This window comes from Motacilla alba, chromosome 1A, assembly GCF_015832195.1.
Source record: "Motacilla alba alba isolate MOTALB_02 chromosome 1A, Motacilla_alba_V1.0_pri, whole genome shotgun sequence".
NCBI classification, from domain to species: Eukaryota; Metazoa; Chordata; class Aves; order Passeriformes; family Motacillidae; genus Motacilla; species Motacilla alba.
Window position 1 is genome coordinate 51,660,594 of NC_052031.1, and position 20,979 is coordinate 51,681,572.

Genomic DNA, 20,979 nt, shown 5'->3' on the forward strand with positions numbered 1-20,979 from the left:
CATGTGGGAAGGCTCTCCTAGTCCAGAAGCAAATAATCCTGGAAGGCTAAATATTGCAGAAATTCCAGGTTTTAATGGACCCAGGGATTCTTGCTTTCTATTCTTGCTTCCCCATGGTTCCATGGCACAGCAGGAGAAGAGCAAGTTCTGATTGCCAGAGATGTTTACAGAAGCAATAGAGGCTTGCTGGCTTCCAAGAAGATGTTCAATGCAGTATCATCATCACTATCCTGGGGCAGGAATTCAACAGGAACTGTCAGCAAGATCTCTCCATAGGTGGAGGGATCAGTGCATAAAAACAAGTGGAGTGGGCAAGTATGTCAGATTTCATTTGAAATGTAATTTTATTATGTGGTTTCCAAGGTCCTATTACTATTCCAGCTAAAGGAAGGAACACCCTGAATTGATAGCATCCCATATCTTAATTGCTTGAGCAAGTACCTGCCAGTGTAGAGAAGGGCAAGAGGCTTCTAGAGTAATAATGAAATTACTTGCCTCTACTGCACATTCCATACTTACTTTGTATTTTGAGATACAATTTGAATACAAATTCCTTACAAGAGGAAGTAACTTCACTATTTCTGTTCTATAGAAATGGTTTATGCAGTTGATATTACACTTTCTTTTTATGCCTCCATACACTAGGAAAGGATTTTGTAATGGAACAAAGTATTTTGTAATGGGTAAATCACTACTATTTAATTAAGATAGCAATGGGTGATGCTCATCAGCAGTTTTAAAACACCCCTGACTCCACACCTTTGGGAATATCACTTTTATAGTCAAATAAGAAAATGCACAAAACATAAGATTTGCATGGGAGCTTTATTATCTCTTTTATTTCCAAAACTACCACTAAAGCCATTCCTCCTGGACAAGAAAGAATAAATATCTGCAATGCAGAAAGTTCAGTGAAGTGGCAGAATTATCTAACGGCTAATTTAAAGAAGCACATAACCAGAGCAAAGAGGTGATAGTTCTTTATACTAGCTGAACTTGCATTTCCTGAATTCCTCTTCAGAAGAATGGTGGGTGTCTTTGATCATGGCACTTCTCTGATTCCGCTGGGGCAATGATCTATTAAAAGTTTGACATTTTAAAGAAGAGAAGAAAAGCATCTTGTAGCCAGCATTCCAAGCATTAGCCGCATTCAAGAACGCAAGCTTAATATTTTATGTGTGACTGATACTGTATAGTATGCATGTGCACTCAGAGAATCTACTGATTTTGAGGTGCAATTTCTTGCTTCTAAGAGTGTACTTTTATAATGAATATCTGGTATCTTGAATAGGTATCTCTACTTTTGTAGGATGGCAGCAGCTTTCTCTTTCTGCTCATCTTGTTCAATATTAAAATAAACAAAACAAACCACACCAAAACCCTAAATAAATATCTACAGAAACCATCCCCACTTTATTGTGAAAACCTCTCCTTCAACATTTTGAACATGTAAATATTTTAATTAAGAAATATCTTGTCATGCAGTTTTACAGAAACCGTGGGTGAAAGTACCCTGAAGGTGATCCCACAAGTAGTCAGTGTCATTCACTGTTTTGCTGAGCGGGCGTTCCAAACCCAGCATATGATCTTGTGTTCTTTCCCTAAATCCTAGGGTTAATTCAGTATAGCAGGAGAGAAAAAGAGAAGGGTTTGCTTCCTTAGTTCAGAGTGTTATTAAATAAAGCATTTAAAACAATCAAAATTTAGTTTTCTCTACTGTTGAATGGTGTATTTTTCCCACTTAGTGAGACCTGTTGTCTCAGAGCACAGTTTGTTCCACTGCTTTGGTAGGATTTCCCATAGATATACCCATGCTAGCTTTGGACCCTCCTTCTCTAATGCCAGTGGCAGTACAGAATTCAGCCCAGAATATTTGAGCGCTGTTAATTCAGACCACTTTTACTTTCTCCTCTAAATTTAGTGCTACTGTTGCTGTGCTGATACAAATTTCAATGAGCTGTAGTTAGAGCTATGACAATGACTTTGTAAACCCCAATTTTTTTCCCCTCAAAGCTTGTTTTTATCCAGATATCTATTTTCTTTTGATCAGGTTTTTAATAAGATTTTTCCCCCTGCAATTTAGGGGAAGGAACAGAGAATAACTGCACTACAAACCTATATGGCATATCTTCTGGAAGCGTGTATTCCGCAATTGCTGGTGTCATTGGATCTTGGAAATTTCACGTAGTCATCAGTAATGCCACTGGTGAAGAAACTCCAGAAGAGAGTGGCACAGAGAGGAACTGGGGAGGATAGGCCAAGGGAGGTTGCTTGGGCAGTGAGGTAGCCCTCTTATTTCACTGCCGTATCTGCTAAGCTAATGCCAGGAAATAATTCCTTTGTCGTGGACAGTAACCTCCCAAATCCCAAGAGAGCACAGAGGAGCTGTTCCACAGCATCCCGTGCCTGCCAGCCCAGACGAATATATGATGGGATAGGAGATCATGAGTCCAGGGTGAGAAACCACAAGGATGTATCATTCATAAACACTACCCACAGCCTGCCTGCAGATGTGGGACCTGAGAACAGAGTGCTCTTGGGGAGAATGTCAGGAAGCAGAAGTGTGGTAGGCTGCTTGTGTTGGCAAGCGAGAGATTACCTAACCCATGGTTAGCATGCAGTGTAGGCAGGTTCTATTAGCAAAGTTCAGACCATGATGTGCTAATTAAAGAAGAGGTTGTCCTAGTTGCTAAGGCAATGAATGCTTTCAGTATTGCTGCTTCTACCTCTGCAAAGCATGTTCTCAGCTGTCCCTTCAGTTGTGTTTGTCAGATAAAGGGCTCAGGACTTGTTGCTTCAGTCATTACAGTGCTCCTGAGAGATGATTTACAGGTCAAGAGTAATAGGTGAAAAGAATGCCAGGGAAAAGTGGTTTAAAATGCTGCTTTATCAGCTCCCTGTCTGGGGACAAGTTCCTCTTAAAACTATGGGTTTAGGTTACATGCTTTTGGTTTTTTAAGCTCAGTTCTGCTTCTTTTGAGAAAGATGAAGACAAGATGAGGAGATTTGTATGCTTTAAAATTGGTCAAATTGTCAGCTTTCTGTAAGGAAGAGGCTGACTGAGTGCTGGAGCCAGCCCTAGAGTGAAGGAGATGTAATGGTTTGAATTTTTTATTGGCATAGAAGCTGGCTACCACTATACAGGCATTTTGCTTAGCTTAGTCTCATGAGAAAGCATTCTCTGATTCATTATTCCTCTACCACAATACCTATTGCGCACAGGCAGCTGCTAGAAAGGGTGCATCAACAACAACAGCACTGAAAACTGCATATTGTGAAAATAGTGTGGAAATGAAAAACAGTCTTCGTGGGGTGGTCCACAGCTGGCTGCAAGTCCCACAGCAGCTCTGTCATCCTTCTTTCCCCATGTGACATTTATATGAGTTCCAGCTTGAAACTTTACATGATTGTGTACAACATCTTCAAAGCAGTTTTTTTTCTCTTTCAGAAAGCCTCTCACCAGTGCTACAAATCTTTCTCCTCTCTCCTTCACTTTCTGGGGAAATGGTTGTCTGGCTGTAACTTTGTGAGATTCCAGAGCCATGATCCTCCTGTGTCTTGGAGATGGGCAAGAACAATAAAATTCTCAATAAGAGAAAATTATGTCTGTTTTTGAGAGACAATTGAGATGTACGTTCATCTCGTTTCCAGTATGCTGGGCCACTGTGTTTTTTTCTCTTTATGCTTTTAATTCCTGAAGTAATTTTCCTCTAGCTGCCTATTAGACAGGAGAAAATTCCCTTTACTTCATTTTCTCCCCCCCTACTTCAATGCACATGTTGCAGCATCTGGCATCACCCCTCTCTACCAGCTTGTTTGTTACTGCATTCTCCAAGGAATAAGCTACCATTTCCCAAAGATCCTTGAAGCCACCTAATTTCACTTCTAACTTCCTGAGAACCCTAACCACAATGTGACATTTACTTATCTTTCTCTTAAAAATGCTCCCTCTACAATTTTATCTGGTCTAATTTTGCATTGCAAGCTCTGCATTGTCATTTTGCTAACTCAAACATTTCATCTGCACTGCATTCTGCTAAAAGGTGCTGTGAAATCCTCATAACGCAAAAATCTTAACTGTACCTCAAATTGTACTTTACAAATGAGCGGAAACCTCTTGCTGCCCCAGACTCATAACATAACTGAATCTGGCAGAATCTCCTGCTCCCTGCTGGAGGCAGATGTGGTCTGTTGGACTTTGAATATTTGGGATAAAGTTCTGATAAAAGGAATTCTGTCCGGCAACAGCTGAGTCTAAGTTCTTATCCTGAGTTAGTTTGTCTTGGTGATTTAGTCATTGATGTGCTTAGGGTTTTTGGGGTTTTTTAACAATCTTTCTGTAAAAACTGGAAGAAGAAACGATGAGAGCTTGGTGGTATGACTAAAGCAGCATTTTAATTTGCATTTTGGTGGGGGCTTCATCAGTTCACAGGGAGAGACAAAAGCTGCTGCAAATATTCTCAGTCTGCTTTGAGGTGAATTGTGAGTGCCCACACAGGAGAAACTTTTGCCATAAGTAGGTATTATTAGTCTCAGTGGTCCATGTTCATCAGGAGTTCATCCTGCCTGATGCAGTCTTGGTCTGTGATGAAGCCTGGTGTGTCAATACTTGCCAAATTAACAGGAAACTAAGGAAAACAGATATTGCTACAGACTTTTGCTACATATAAAATGCACTAACCATTGTAAAACCACTTGGAACAATCTGCTTAGATAAGATGCTAATGCATTTATTGGATTTGCTGACATTTAACAAAGGAATTTACTTTAAACATAATCCATACTGGATACTAAAATGGACAGGAGTCCTTGCAAGAAGACAAGAACTCCAAGAAATTTGGAATTGTTTTCTATACTGTGTTTATAAATCAAATATATCAGTCCCTGCTTATATTCTGTGTTCATTTACACTCGGAGCTGATATTCCTAAAATGTCCTCTCCTTTTCATGAAAGATCAGATGAGGGATAGGCTCAAATCTTTTATCTTGACTTCACTCTTGTATGTAACATTTGAAGACTGACTGACTACACTTATTTACTGCACAAGCTCAGAGTGGGCAAGAGCCAGCATAACTGTTTTGCCATTTCCATTTAACCTCTACAGAATGATCACTGTTTTACTCACTAATGTTCCACTGCCATCACATTTACTGGTCTTCCTTTTCAAGTTGGTTACTGATGGGACAGTTGGGCTCAACAGTTATTAACTTGTCAAATTAACCACTACTTCCACTTGTGAGACACATCTTTAGTGGTATAAAAAGTGTACTGCATTTCCATGGAGGAGGTTACAAAATTAACTAATGGTATTTTGAATATTTCACAAGTTTGATGAGATTGTTGAGTTAGTCATTCAGCATACTGGGAAAGCTGTGAGCTGCAATGAGGTTTTCAGCCTTCCATGTTTATTCTCTGTGATTTTCTCCCAGATTTCACCATAATTACTTCCTTCAGCTTTCTGAAACATCAACTAATGTTTTTACTTCATTCTTTTATTTTTGCATAGGTCTCTGACTCCATTGTTCTCCTCCACCTTTTCTTTTACCATGCTGCAATTTCTTCTTCCTGACCTATTCCTCCCTCCATCCCCTCTTTTTTTTTTTTTCCCCTTCATGTGCTCTTAATACTTATTTTCGTTCAGTTTTGGAGATCTGCATTCAAGGACCATCTTCTCACTCAGACATTCTCAACCTCTTCCACAGTCCAAGTATCTGTCACTGCTCCTTAATCCTCCACCAACCTGTTCCTGCTTACGGCTGTAGCGTTGGCTTCTTGTCTTAGCTGAAGAAGAAAGAGCAACAGTGACTTTTAGTGTTGGCAGCCATCCTTCTTTTCCTCTCATGTTTTTCTTCTCATCTAGCAATTGCCATCAGTTCTAGGCAAACCATGAAAAAGTCACCAGAATGGCAGTTTTCCATTGTCCAGCATGCTGTTATCACCAGCACCTTAGGGTCTGAGTTCTGTGTTAAATACCAAAGATATATTGAGATTATGTAATGTTCTAATCAGGTTGTGTCGTTTTGCTAAAGGAAAAGATCCTCTTATGGGCATTCCCTATGCTTTTTATAGAATAGCACTGTTAAAAAAAGGCTTGCTAAGTTTCAGTGCCTACAACAGTATGAGCATTTAAATGTGTCTATTCCCAGATGAGAACCAGCATTAACAATGAGTTAGCTCTTAGACTGTAAATCCCACCAACGCAAGCCAAAAAAGGAAAAAAAAAAAAAAAAGAAGAAATCAAGAAATAAAGCAGCAAAGTTCTTCAGTGATTTGTCTGTGCCCCAGACAACTGTTCTTTATTCTGGCTACCTTTTACTCCCTCCCACTGACCAGATGTTTTCACTTGCAGCCACAAATAACTGCTTTTAAAAAATCAAGGGAATCTGGAAATATATGAGTAGATGCGAAATTTGGAAAAGGGATTCATATAACTACAGAAGTGCAAAAGTCAGGCTGATTTTCTTCCCCTCCGAGAAAACATGTGTCAACTGGAAAATTACCTTTGTGTCATATAGAGATTACTACCTCAGAACTTCTTTCCCAAATCAATATTTTCATAACAGCGGTAGTAGATTCCACCTAACTAGTTCTTTTTTACTACTGCACCTTTTGATTCCCTCTGGAACGATTTCTTATGCAGTAATTGTTTCAGACTGTTTAATTCTCTTCATCTTGGCTGTTTTCTTAGTGGTGATAACTGCAATCACAGCTGGTTTCCCTGGTATAGAGAAAGCAGCCATGGCCCTGGTATAGAGAAAGCAGCCCGCTGGGCCATGGCTCACCTGGTCCACACATGGTAGTGCTCTGTTGCAAAGGTTTACATAATCCTATAAAAGCCTTCTTGATTTCCCAGTGAAAACTGACAATATGCAGTGCTCAGCATATCTGTGTATCTTTTCCACAGCTGTGGTCTCAGTATCCATAGCCTTTGGTGACTCACTGAGGTTAGAGATGGGATCTTCAGTCTTGTCCCAAAGAGTCTCAGACCCCCACTGAGTCATAGCATTTGCAACAAGCTTCTGGAAAATTTCTGAGCTCTTTCAGCTTGACATCACAAAAATATGAAAGTATAAAGAATCTGTTTGAGATTATTTGCAGTGACTGGTAAAATTTAATTGTTTTACCAGCCAGTTCCTCTCCTCTGATTTCAGCTCATTGGGACTTATTTCACACAACTTGTTCAGAATCCTATCTGATTTCCACTTGTTTGGGGCACAGGTTTTAACATGCACACCAATTAGAAGTGATGTAATTTTTCTCATTAACAGCCTTAACCAGTCGAAAAGACCTTTGTGCCCACATTTCCAGCAACTACATTCCAGTCTGGTGTACTGTTGTGTTCATTTCACCTAAACTTTGTAAGTGCATGATGCAGCTCTTTGATTCCATCCTTTTTGCTCACTGCCCAGTCCAAGTCCACACTGCAGTGTTGTTTCTGGCGTCTGGTTTGCTTTGAGATGGTCATCCCCCAGTTTTAAACAGCAAATGTACTGTTGATGTGCTTCATTAGGAGCTAGTGTCTAGGTCTCAGGAAAGCAATAGGGTTGAGCAGCAGTACCAGAGGCAGAGCTGGGAACAGTTACTCTTGACTGGAAGAGGCTAAGGAATGCATTGCACATTACACCCAACTGTAAAATGCTCTATTTTACTACCCAGCTCAGCCTAGTCAGGGTGACAATATCGTGTGAGATCCCTAGGCAGTTGTTGGCTGCCCTCAAGTACTGCAGAGGTCATATGGAATTTAGACACTCAAGTTGGCAATCTGGTGTTGAAGAACCATGTTTCTGGATCCACCAGAAACATGGTAAGGTTTCAGCACTAGCAGCTGAAGGCCTGGTGCTCAGTATTCAGGAGACAAATGAAATTTCAAAAGCTGCAGATGGAAATTTTCTTTTTTCTCTTACCTACTCAGAGGGGTAGGTGTGAATTTAAACTGGTGGGGACAGGATATTTTTAGTTTTGGAGTTTAGTGATTTCTACTACTTGTCCTCCTGCATTTGCTCTTTCTATTTCATCCATATCTTTCTGTCCCTGGTGAAATGACACACACAAAATGGAAAGCATATTGTTGCTGTCAGACTCCTAAAAGGTACAACCCTCCTAACAAAAAAAAAACAAACCAAACAAACAAACAAAAACCAAACAAAAAAACCCCAAACCACACACACACAAAAAACCAACCAACCAACCAACCAAACCCCAAACCAAAAAAAAAAACAAACAAAAAAGGAAGAGAAAAGTATCTACATGTTTCACATGTTTCCACCAAAATTAACTGGCAAGTACAGAGTTGTGGGGCTACTGACTTGGTAGTGCAATCCTGTCACTCAAAGAATGTTGATCAGTCCAACATATGTTAAGGTTCTAACATAGAAAGTGTCATTTTCTCACTAAATTTGGTGTGGATCAGCACAACTACCCTGTGGACAGGCTGGAGACTGGGTCTACTGAAATTTTCTTGAAAGGATGCCTTTGAAACAGCATGTTAAGCATCAGTTATATCAGGGATGTACACTATGCTGAAACTCCATTGCACTGCATATTTGAGGCATATTTGTTAAGTCTCAAGCTCTCTGGCCAACCTAAACATTTTGTGACAGATAGCTTCAAGCATGTCCTTCTTCTGAGGCTATTCTTTGCAGCAGAGGAAACTAAAAATTAATATTTTCCAAAAGGCTGCCTCCTTTCCTAGCAGAAGGAACAGGTCTAGAAAATCAACTGGAACATAATATCAATTCAGCTGGCATAATTCCTCTTTAAAATCAGCCTTCTAATGTCTTAAGACAGTATTCTCTGCTTGCACCTCTGCTGGATTTCACATTTCCTGACCTCAAGTTAGTTATTTAGAGGTTTTTCCAGCTTAAATACTTCTGTGATTGTGTATTATGGACATTCTGCTATCAGTTACAAGACAGGTAGGCCACAACTTTCTTTGTTCTGAGCCTAAATTTGCTCAACAGTAGAAAGAGTGATTATCAAATTAATCATTGTGTGCACCTGATTACTAGCATATATAACAACTGATCCACTGAGGTAATGGGGAGATGGATGGAAGTTAAGCAGTAACAGCTGTATCTTCCAGCATCCAATTTGTCATGCAGGTGTCACTTGCATGTAAGCCTTTACCATGTGAATGCTGGTTGCTAGGACTGTTTTTCTGCTCATGCCCTGTTACACCAATCCTGTCAAAATATTCTTCCAAAAATGTCATTTATTAATAACCTGGTCTCTTAAAAAAATGCTTAGAAGGGAAAATATCTGTTGTATTATTTCAGGGATCAAATCCCAAATCTGATGGCAGAATTCTATTCTAACTGTAGCCAATAACAAATACAAACAGTTTGGGCTATCATAACATTCTGAGACCTTCAATGATATCTTGGCATCTGACCTTTACTAGTACCTATTAGTAGGTTTTGGGGATTTTTTTTTACCATAGGTGTCATCATTAGAAAGAAACTATGAAAAAAACTTCCTGTTCATATAGGCACTTGTGAGAAATGCAGTTAGTACAAGCTTGAAACAAAAAATCTTTATCAGGACTCCATCTTCTCCATTCCTGTAATATCCAGCCTTACACACCAAAGCTACCTTAACAGAACATTGCTGCGGCTGCAAACTCAAGTATACAAAATTAAGAAATGACAACTAATTTCTCACATGCAAACAGATTTTGATACCCCTTTTTTTCAGATTATAACGTGATTATTAATTACATGATGACAGAGTGATTTCCACCAGACCCTTACTTTATTTGATGTGCAAAAAGATCAGGTGCCAACTTCACAGAACTCTAAGGTATCCTTTTCTATCTTAGCAACATGTGATTTCTTCACCCAGACAATCCTGCTTTTCATTTTGTATCCAACACCCCATCAAATCTCTTTTGTTCTCTTTCTCTCTCCTATTGAAGAAATAAACTCACCATTGTTAATTCCAGTATCCATCCCTACCTGGGCTTGATTAGAGAGGGATATCCAGTTGAGAAAAAACTCAGTTTTTCTCTTGCAGTGGTGAAGAGAATATTTTTTTTAAATCATGTGCTGTCAGGGATCAGCAGATGTAAAGCCTGGTAATGATTCTAAGGAGAGTGAGCTTTCTTAGCTGCTGTGCTAGTCAAGAAAGAAGCAGAGGACTGAGCTTACTTTATGGGTATAGATTCTTTAAGGATGCAGCTGTTCGCTTTTATCAACTTTCTACTAAGTACATACAGATTTCTAAAGGCTCAGTTAAATTTTTTTTTTCTTTTAATGTTCCCAGACTGGTATCATTGTTCCCTAGCAGAATTTGGAAATGATTTATAAACCCTCACTAGTTCTGAGGCTTCAGCTGCCAATCACCCAGTAGTAAATATTCCAACACCTCTCAAACTTATCACAGATTATAGTGCAGAAAGAAGACTTGCATTAATCCTTTCTTTCAATCAGCTAATTGATAAAAATGAGGTAATAATGAAGCTGAGTGATTGCCCTAACAAAGCTACCACTGTGCTTGGCATAAAGCCCACTCCCAAGGAGTGGCTGCTTTTTTACCTAGATCTGGGAAAAGGCAAGGAAATACTGTTCCTCCTGCTGATGATCACTTGTCTTGGCTGCATCTATTTTGCACCTCGTTATGTTGAGTGGAAGAAGGTGGGCAAAAGTTTCTAAAGGCCATTGGCATCAAGTCTGATACTGGAGAAATCTTTCAAGTTATAACCTCTCACTGGAACTGTTGTAATATCAAGCTGACATACGAACAATAAGGTATCACACTTGGAAATATTTTCAAAATGGGCAAAGGGCACAGTGACAGGATAGTTTTTTGATTCCAGCACTGAGCTCTTGTATGTTGGTTGGAAAAGTGTTGTTCAAAATAATTTTCTCTGTAGATGAAATTCTTCCCTTAATGGACTTAAACATGTGCTGATTTCACTGGAAAATTTGCTTGGTCTGGTCATTTCTTTTAGGTGATGCAGGAACTGTGAATTCTGACACCATCCATAGCATAAGTATAAGCTAACGCCTTTCCTCAGTACACAATCTGATAGAGATTGCAATTTCAGAGGAAGTAGCAATGCTAGCACCCATGTGGCTGCCAAGCTCAGAAAGACAAGTACATGCACAGAGTGTAAAATATCTTAAATTTCTTGGGCATTTTTTGTGTCTGTTGCTGGATTCCTTCAATGTCACCTTCAGACTCTAAAGGTCTGTCATGTTTCTGGCCTTGTCTGCTTGGCCTCTAGTAGGTCTGACAGCTTTAGCTTCACCCAGATGAAAGGAAAACCCCCTACCATGTCAAGACGCAGTCTGAAGCACAGAGTATTGAAGCGTTGAAGTGCTACTCTGAAAAAGAGGTGTTTAATGTTGACAGGTTCATTGGCACTAGTATTGGTCTTGCCTTGCTGCCTGACCTTAGCATCAACTTCCCTGTAACTGCTGTTGAGACTGAGGATTATCCTTGTTACTGACAGTTTCACTGCTGAGATGGCATGACCTGTCCTATTCTTTTGCCAATGTAGCAACTCCAGATCATAGCTCACAACTTCTGAAATGTCAGCAAGAACACAGAAACTTTCTTCAGCACTGACAGTCCTGCACAGAGAGCAGGATGAAGCCCACAGTCATACCTCATCCCCAGAAAAAGAACATTTTAGTTTATTCACAGTATATCTATAAGATACACAACCAGTTGTGACCACTTCAATAACTCCACGTTAGCTGTTCCGACTATGTTCCCTGTTTATATTCAGAAGCACGTACATACATTTTCATTGTGCTTTCATCTGACAAGGACATGAAAGTGGACTTTCTTCCACAGATTTTGTTTAACTGCCAGAAAACTTTCATACTGGGCATTCCTATTGTTGCAATGGCCAAAAAGCAAATAAACCTGAGTCATTAGTCAGGATCTGGGGTTTATTTTAATCTCTCTTCACTGGAAAGTAGCAGCTATAACGCACTTCTGATTTCTAGAGAAATCCCTCTAGAAAATATTTAAAACACAACCTTCATGGGGAAAAAATATGGAAGTTATAGGGTTTGACTGATAATTACTGTCTTTTATTTTTGGCCAGAAACTTTTCTTTTTTGATACATTAAGTAGTGATACTTCTAAAAAGGTTGGGGGTAATTTCTTTTCCCTTAGTACCTATTTTCAATCCACGTACTTTTTCATACAGATTCTAAAGTCTCTGACCATCAATACAAAACTTCAAATTATTTTAACAAGTCTTGATATCATGCTTTAATTTGTAACAGGATCTGTGTTTTTATTATTCATCCATCTATTTCAATTTAGTTTACATTTTGTATTTACACTTACTCTTTAGTTCTGTATGGATTTTTTGTGTTAGTCGGACTTAAAACACGTTTAACATAAAATCAGCGTAAATGCAACAAAGGCCAGATTACTACTGACATTCTGGGTACCTGAGGAAGCAATCCAAGCACTCATAAGCCAACCTCCAAACATGCCCAACCCACTGAGGCAGGGACCTTGGAGCTGACACAGAGTGCTGGTCATAAAGGACATTGCTTGAACTGCATGGACCTTGAATGCACATCTTAACATTATTTACATAATCATTATTAGGCTCACTATTGTTGAAGAGGTTGTTTTATTGTGGGAATAATTAATTTCTCACAGATATTTTCTGAGTTCATACAACTGGCAGTTATTCCTACATTCTGGAAGAAACACTCTGTCAATGATGGAATGAGCCTTCCTGCTCTCTTAAAAAAAAAAAAAAAGAAAAAAAAAAAAAGATACCACTCTTCAAACTAATGTAAGACCAGTTTTCTTTCTAATTAGTACCCTGGCTCTGGGGAGGCCTGTATTGGTAACACTTTCAGGAGTTAATGAAGCTGTTCTGGAAACAATTAAACCTTCCACGCATAAAACAGGTATTGCTAATCGAAAAAAGGTCTGGTTGTGATCAGGTAGAGTATCTTCTTTTTCACCAGACAGTGAAAGGTGTCCTTAGATGAATTAAAATCTAAATGTATAAGGCTATGACTTGAGGAATAATACATACTGTGCTTTACTATTTCTAGAAAGGCTGGCAGATAATAATTATACATATCTACAATTCAGTTAAGGCTTTTCTTAGTTTCAGTATTCACAGTGCAGGGTAATAAATGGCCAAGTGTAACAAAGGAAACAGTAATAAGAATGAGACACTATATCCACTGTTTTCTTGGCAGTGAGATTAAGCAGTCAAATAGAAACAATTATTTTTAAAAAAACGTCATAAAAGTGTGTATTTATGTATGTTTTCCGGGAACACAGACTAGGACATCAAGGATATTTCAGCTTGAATAGCAGTGAAATCAATGCAGCTGCTCCACTGACTTTTTACATATCTTGATTTAGGCTTAAGAGTGCCTGGATCACTGTCCCCTTCCTAGCCAGTGAAATTTGAAATTATTTTAAAGTTTTTCCAGTGCTACTTTTCTTTCCCAGAGGACTCTGTAAAAGCAATGATTTGTTTTAACACAGAGCAATTAAGGTACAGTTAATTATCCAGAATTTTGCTATAAATAGCATAGGGGTTAAGATTCCTTAGCATTAAAAAATTGAGAAAAAATAAATCATGTATGAAATTAAGTATTTTCAAAGTTGTGCACATCATATTATCAAAATAGTAATCAATTATTTCTGTAAGTAGAAACAGAAGATTGTCTTGACCATGGTAGGTCAAAATTTATAGAACTACTATCAACCTGAAATCAGATTATCTTCATAAAATTAAAGATGCATAATATTTTTTCTGCATATCTTCATTAGTTTTTATTGGTTTAAAATCACTAATCCTTAAAAAAGACCAACCAAAAGAACAACCAAAAGAACAAAACCCCCAACTCTTCTCTAAGTGACTGGATCACAACAAATGGGAAGTTGTAAATTGTCAGCCTGATTTTTTAAGATTTTCTAAGTCTTCTGATGTTTACATTCTTGTAATGAACTTTCTCACACACTTTCTATAAATAACTCATTATTATGCATTCTTTTATGGAGAAAGAAAAATTTAATAAACTGTTAGTTTGTCCAGTGTCATTGGAGAAGCAGCACTGTCACCCTCCAATCCACTGTCACTTTTAGAAAACTATAAATGTAAAAGTCAGAAAATAACGTCCCCTTTTTTCTTCACCTTAAGAACAGCAGTGAGCGTGTCGTTCATTTCATGTCCTACAGTGACAGTAAATGGCAACAATGAAAGAAAAGCACACAGAGAGTTCTGTCAGAAGTATAAAGCAATGTATTTCCTTCACAATATTTTTCTTAAAAGGCATAACACTGTGTAACCCTCTAGTTATGGGTGTTTATCTTTTTACAACTAGAAGTACAACTGAAATCTGGGAGAAACCAACATGAACATGAAAATGAAAGATGTAGCAGCAGCTGATGTAATGAGAGAAACACAGAACAATCTGTGTTAACTATTTCTAATCTAAACTATTGTCTAAATTCTATTTTGGTATAAGAGAAGTAATTTCTGAATCAATAACTACATTTCCTTTGCATTCTTAAAGTTTTACGTTTTCATGGTGTTTTCTGGTTATTTAAAGGCATTCAGTTTACCAGTCTATATTATTTTTCCAGTTCCTATAATCCCAGGCAATCTGAATCTTGCTCTTTCTTGGGTTTTGTTGGTTTGATTTTTTTTTTCTTTTTTTTTTTTTTTTTTTTTTCTGTAACATGCACAGGAAAATCTCCATTAGATTTTCATTTACTGCCCATTGTGGACAGCATATGTAATGGAGCTTCTACTTCATGCTCCAGAACTGGGAATTTATTTTTTCAGAGTAGATTAAATTTCACTTCTTGTCTAAATGCCTTTTCCTACTACAAGACATGCCAGGCAGCCTGTTCTGCAGTAGTGCCGTACTCATTGCAGCAGCAGATGGTAACAAGCATCTCAAGGGTTAGGACTTGCTTCAAACTTTTGGTCTTGCTCTCCAAGACCTGATACTATCAACAAGTTGTGCAATTCGGCATTTAGAAGAAAAGCAATTCACAAACTAAGAGTCACAACCTTCTATGGATCAGTTAGCACAATCCAGCTAGCCTGCTAAATCAGATTTGATTTTCTGTTCACTGTGACAACACCCTGAATGGTTGATTTTATGAAAAGTAGCTATTTCATCAACTCCACATAAAAGAAGGCAATGAAGAACTTGGCTTTGTCAGTGCATATCCCATATCTTGAGTGTGACACAGCAGCATCTACCTCACTAGGTATTCAAAATGCTAATTAGCCACAACAGAGTGTGTGTGTAGGAATGAGGACAAAATAACCTCCTGGTTTTCAGGGATATTTTAGCTTCTATTTCAACTGGCAGAAATTGCACTATTTAAAGTAGTAATGCACTTTTCAGTTGCCTTCTGAACAAAGCGCTGTCTTTTTTTCTCAAAAGACCTCATAGTGGTTGAATTCAGCTAGAACAATGAAGCAACTGTAAGAATGTAAAAAGGACTTCATTGGTGTTAAATGGGAGATGAACTTCATGTACTTTTATAAGTTTGAATACTTGTGGGCCTTACACCTCCCTTTCATAAGAAATGGTAAAATGGAAAGTAATTTTATTCTTTTAATCAAAAAATAGATAATCTGTAAGTGTGCAGGGTCTAATGATCAGACTTGTAATTTTATTTACAGATGTTCTGATGTAGTAACATCATAATCTCTTTGAAGTTCTGAACTGTTCTGCCTTATCTCTTGTTCCAGTACAAAAAAAATGAGACCAAAGACTCACGTAAAAATTTTACATCACTATAAATCAATCTTTTAACGCTATTACAAAATTGTCATGTTTCTATTAAAAAATAAACATCTGGTTTACAAAATTTTTAAATAATAGGACTATTAAAGCTTTGAGTTTTTTGACCTAATGAAATGATAATTAAAAAAAAATTATATGCTTGACCTATTACTATAGGTTTTGCTTTTTTGTTTGGTTATTTTCTTTAACATGCAAATAGACATCTCACTCCAGAACCTGTGTAGTTTCTAGAGAAACCTTCCTCCTGGCTGAATGACATCTCAAGTGCAAATATTTGCATCTAATTTCTTCTACCTGTCCTTGGCGTAAGTATCCTTCTGCACTGCTTGTTTACTCTATGTCCAAAGTAATTGCCACTTCAGGATGTTCAAGGACAAAGACTGATAGAGCAATTTTATTGTGACTATGAAAAAGACTGCTTGCTTATAAACAGAATTTCTGAAAAACTCTATCTTCATATGTAGTCATTCCTCCTGTCCCTGTTAGGTTTTGTAACCTCATGGTAAGCATTCTCAGCTGGAGCCGCTGACAAACATTGCTCTGGGTTTGGACAACTGTTGTCCTTTTGTGAGTAGGCGACCAACCTGACAGATACAGAGCAATTTAAAGTAAGACATTTTGTACCAGTATGATGTTCCATCATTTGTCATGTATGGTGGTATATTAGATAATCCTAATAATCCATGCTGCTCTTAAACCCTAACTTTTCTTGTGGGTTCTGAGAGTTCCCTGCTCTAAACAGAAGATAAGAACATTAATCTCCAGAACATTAACATCCAGAAATTGCTCAATATTATGTAGGATCTGACTCTGGCAAGTTAGTAGTTTTGAAAACATAGCATGAGTCTGGAAACTATAGGACTGCTGAAAATTATAGTAACAGAGAGTGGACAGCTTGGTTTTCTTAATAATGAAGCTGTACATACAGTCCTGCTTCATCCTCCCTAAATCCCCAGAAATTCATTAATTGCGACTGTCACCAAAGCAGTTGCAATCCTTCCACAGTGCAAGAGAACATTATTACTTGAAGGCTGATCTTTCAGCTTCACATAGGAGAAAGGAGGAAATTAGTCAGCTCAGTACAGCTAATTTCTGGCTTTGATTTGCTCACTAAAATAAACACACAGACACCAATTTGTATGCAACCACAGCTATTCCAGAAAATCCTTCCTAACAGAACTAAATTATACAGATAAGCAGAGTTGGGTTTTTTCCCTGCAAAATGCTCTCCTAGTCATCATAGTATGTCAAAATTTTCAGTTAGTAACACTTATGTGGTATCAGTGGCAAGTCCAACATCATGATTTACTTCAGTTCATCTGATGTCTTGACTAAAGATACCTAAAGATATCTTGACTAAAGATATCATCACTCTTGACTAAAGCATCAGGAAAAGGATGCTGCTGGTGGTAGAATAATAAACTTGATGAACCAATTCCTTAATCAAGTTGGCCAAATATTATCTTGCTATGAATAACCTGTTCCAGAGTTCACAATACTGTGGTACAGTATACTGCAAAACATAATTTTTGCCCAATAAAGAAACTTCCGCATGAGCTACAGCATTCAAGCAGCTGATGTAATGAGAGAAATTAGCATTCATGATATCTTTCAGAGAACAACACTTTTCTCTTAAACTAGTCCCTTATCCTTCTAGAAGAAGAAAGCAGTTAAGTCCTGATTACTAACCCAATTACACATACTTCTGATTATTTACATTGCTACTCAAAGCACAAGTATACTTTGCTTCATCTTCCATTCTAAGAATGGATCAATGCTTTTCTAAAATGGGATCGGTACGCACATTTGTTAATTTCTGTTCTCCTTGCATATTCCTACTGGAATTTCAGGCACACTCTACAGCCATACACACAGGTTATCACACAGTCCTCTCAGAATGCTGATGTATTGCAACAATCCATTTTACACCGCTAATGAAGTAAAATTATGAATTAAAAAAAAAAAAGGCGTTGATGGTTGCTCTATGTGCACGGAAAAAAAAAAAAAGAAATAAAAAAAGCTGCGCCTATCACTCGACTCTCAGCAGCTGCCAGCACGAAAGAACACATCACAGGAACACGCTCCTTACAAGCACACATGTAAGCCAGAAGCCGTCATATTTAATCATTCCTGACGCGGTACTGGCGCTCGGAGTTGGGTCTTCCACCGCCGCCGCCGCCCGAGGCAGGGGCTGGGCCGGGCTGCTCCGCGCCCTCCCCGCACTTACCCGCGCCGGGCGGCGCTAGGGACCGCCGGCCAGGCGGCGGGCGCGGGACCGCCGCTGCCCCCGCGCGCCGCGGGCGGGCTCGCTGTCCCGGCGGCGAGGCCCTCTCCGCGCTGCCAGGTGGAGCGGCCCGGGGCGCCCCGCTGCGGGGGCGGGCGCTGCGCGGCGGCGGCCGCCGCTGGTTGGGCGCTCGGCGCCTGTCGCTGGGCGGCGTGAGAGCGGGCTGGCCCCGCCTCGGCCTGCGCCTCCGCCCGCCCAGGCACAGACATGACACAGACACACAGGCGCTGCGGCCGCCGCTGAGCCAGCCCGGGGCAGCGCGGCGGCGGGCGTGCGGCTCCCGGCACCCGCCGAGCGGCAGCGGCGGCCGCTCTCGGCTCCGCCTCGGCCCGCCGGGCAGGCAGCCGCGGCCCCGACACCCGTAGGGGGCAGCCTGCCACCGGGCGCTGGAGGGAGCCGGCGGGGGAAGGCTGACAGCGGGGAAGGGGCGGGAGGCGAGGAAGGAAGGAAGGGGAAGGGGGCAGCCTGGCACTCAGACTCGGGGGCGGTCTCCAGGCACGGGCACGGAGCGAACCCGGTCGGAGCGCGGCACCCAGCGGTCGCTGACTCCGGACCGGCAGCAATAGGAGCGACCGCGGCGGTGCCGGAGGGAGCCTCTCCGTGCTCGGCTCCGTGGTGCCGGTGACCTTCCCGGAGCTGATCGCCAGGCCGGGACAGGGCCTCCTCTCCCCGCGGAGAGTGTGCACCAGGCCCCGGGGAGAGGGCAGGAGGCTGGGCCGGAATCCCCCGTTGTCCCCGGGTCCTCCTGGCCGCCGGCGGGGCCTGTGCGCCGCGCGGTTCGCCGCCGGGGAGAGGGGCGGGGGAAGGCGAACGGCACGGACGGACGCGGCCGGGCTGCACCTCGGGACAGCGCGGGGCGGGCAGGCCCGGGAGAGAGCTGAGCTGAGCGGCGGAGGAGGCGGCCACCTCGGCGGCGCATCCCGGGAAGAGTCGGGACCTCGCCACCGCCCTCCTCCTCCTCCCACCGTTAGCGGCTCCTCGTCCCGCGGAGAGTGGAGCTGCCGCTGCCGCCCCAGCTAGGACCCGCTGGCTGACACCTCCGGAGCGCCGGGCTGCGGGGACGGAGCTGGAGCTGCCCGCCTGGAGCGCAGGAGGGAGAAGGACTGCTTGCTTGCGCGGAGCGGCTGGCGCTCAGCGCCCGGCCCGGGAGCCACCCGGGGAAGGTAAGCACCTTCTCGTCGAGTCTCTACTGCTTTTGGAGGCGAGGGGCGGGGGAGGGCAAGAAACAATCGGTGAGTGTCTCCCTTTCAGCAGCCCGGGGAGGGGGCACCCGAGTCCGGAGGGCCGGGCTGGCAGCTTTATGTGCTGGATTTTAATCCCCGTCAGATCCGGAATTGAAGAGATGCTCAGGCGGAGGCGCGCGTGTCGCTTCCCGGCACAAAGGGGCACGTCTCCCCGGGGAAGGGAGGTTTCTCCGCTCCGCTCGCTGGCTCGGCGCCGCGCGCCCTCTGCTCCGGCCGGGTTGCGCTCCCGCTGCGCGCCGGCTCCAGCCCCGCTTTGGCGGGGTCCCGCCGAGAGCTGCTGCTCCGCGCCGGCCGCCGGGAGAGCCGGGGCTGGCGGCCGCGGCTGGGACGGAGGGAGTCGAGCCGCGGGGCGTCAGCGCTTTGCCCGCCCGAACGGGGTCCGGGGACAGAGCCGGAATTCGGCTGGGACGCTGAGCCGAGCAGGGTGACTTCCCCATCACCCGCCAGCCTCTTCTGCAAGCCTCCGGCCCGGGAAGCGCTCCTTTGGGAAGGCTTCTGCTATTACCTCGTATCCGAGAAGTGTGTCATTTGGATAATTAATCCCTGCGCACCGGGGGATAGGGGGAAAATAGCAACTTGCGGCCCTGTGGAGGTGACGTGAAGTTTGACAATGCCTTATGTAACACTTTTTGGAGAGATTCCTGGTTTTTCTGTTGTGCCCAGTTTTAGCAAGCAAGTGGTTTTTCTTCTTTGTAGAACATCAGACAAGCGATTTTTGTGTTTTCACCTGAGTACAGTGTCCCCTGCTTTGTTCAACTTAGAACAGGGATACTGGTACACAGCATATAAAGCCTACTTTTCTCCTACATGCCTTTTTAAATGAAAATTAGCCAGAGGAGGCATTTGAACAGTTGTTAGAAGGTCTTACCTTTTTCTGTATGTATTTCACATAGCACTCTTAAAATTACTACAGGAAACATTTTCACAGCACTGATTGTCATGCATGTGTTCTGGAAGGTATACATGCCAGGTTGGAAATGGCAATAAATCAAATGTCTTTTAAATATTCTTAGCCTCTTTTTAAACAGTATCAGTGCTGGAAATGCTGGAAAGACTAGAAAGCACCAGCCTAAACCAAGTGCTATGTTTAAATCAGACCTGGCAATTGCCAACAGGTCAGCATATTTTATTTAATGGTATCTGCTGGATACAGATTTAATTTTCCGTTTACAAAATATTTTTAAAACTTGTTCAGAAGCAGTGGGAAATTTGATGAATGGGTTAAAATGTTGCTGAGTTTCCACAAGGGGTTATGTCTTCTACCAGGGAAAAAACCCCAAAGCAAAAATAGAAAGCTAGCCTCACACACAAAAAGACAGAGCAGTGATTTGCCACATCTCTTCAGACTCCCACTGCATGGAGTCGCTAGGGGGACTGGTTTGGGTGGGCTTCTTCCCCTCATTCAGTGGTGAAAATGCACAGACTATTGTGATGATACCTATGAAATGTTCTTTTTTCTAGCCTTGTGGAGCTCCATCATTATACTGTAAGCTCAGAGGGGAAATCATATGTAGAAACTTGGGTGATGAGTTAAGGGCAGGGGTCTTCTATCGAAGTAATTTTTAATTCAGCTCCTTGCTGCAAAGGAGATGGATGATCAGAGGTTAGTTTACTTGTAGGAGTAGGACAAGCTAACAAAAAAACCCTTACGTAGAATGTCTTCACTGTGTTTCAGTATTTTTTAAA

The 20,979-nt window shown here is 41.6% G+C and overlaps 2 protein-coding genes across 5 annotated transcripts in view; one reads left to right on the top strand and one right to left on the bottom strand.

Moving 5' to 3' along the window:
- Window positions 1–1,394: 1,394 nt before the first annotated feature.
- LOC119708460 (translation initiation factor IF-2-like) lies at window positions 1,395–19,730 on the bottom strand. The gene is made up of 3 exons (XM_038154923.1): window positions 19,439–19,730; window positions 17,855–19,179; window positions 1,395–5,782 (listed from the first exon to the last, which is right to left on the bottom strand). Exons 1-2 carry the CDS (start codon window positions 19,728–19,730, stop codon window positions 18,008–18,010), a joined length of 1,464 nt encoding a protein of 487 aa, XP_038010851.1. The 3' UTR covers window positions 1,395–5,782; window positions 17,855–18,007.
- The window catches only part of LARGE1 (LARGE xylosyl- and glucuronyltransferase 1), a 270,233-nt gene continuing 268,335 nt past the window's right edge, over window positions 19,082–20,979 (top strand). For 2 of the 4 annotated variants that reach the window (XM_038153716.1, XM_038153718.1), the window contains exon 1: window positions 19,168–19,212. The gene's annotated coding sequence lies outside the window, so the exon portion shown is untranslated. Of the gene's footprint in view, window positions 19,213–20,979 lie in introns of all 4 variants that reach the window. The other 2 variants (XM_038153721.1, XM_038153717.1) reach the window with 2 other exon arrangements.

What these genes read in the sequence shown, in the direction of transcription:
- LOC119708460 (XM_038154923.1), bottom strand. Translation starts at nt 19,730, where the DNA reads ATGGGGAAGTCACCCTGCTCGGCTCAGCGTCCCAGCCGAATTCCGGCT. An exon ending in CCTCCCTTCCCCGGGGAGAC is followed by an intron (nt 19,180 to 19,438) that starts GTGCCCCTTTGT and finishes CCGGGCGCTGAG; the next exon opens with CGCCAGCCGCTCCGCGCAAG.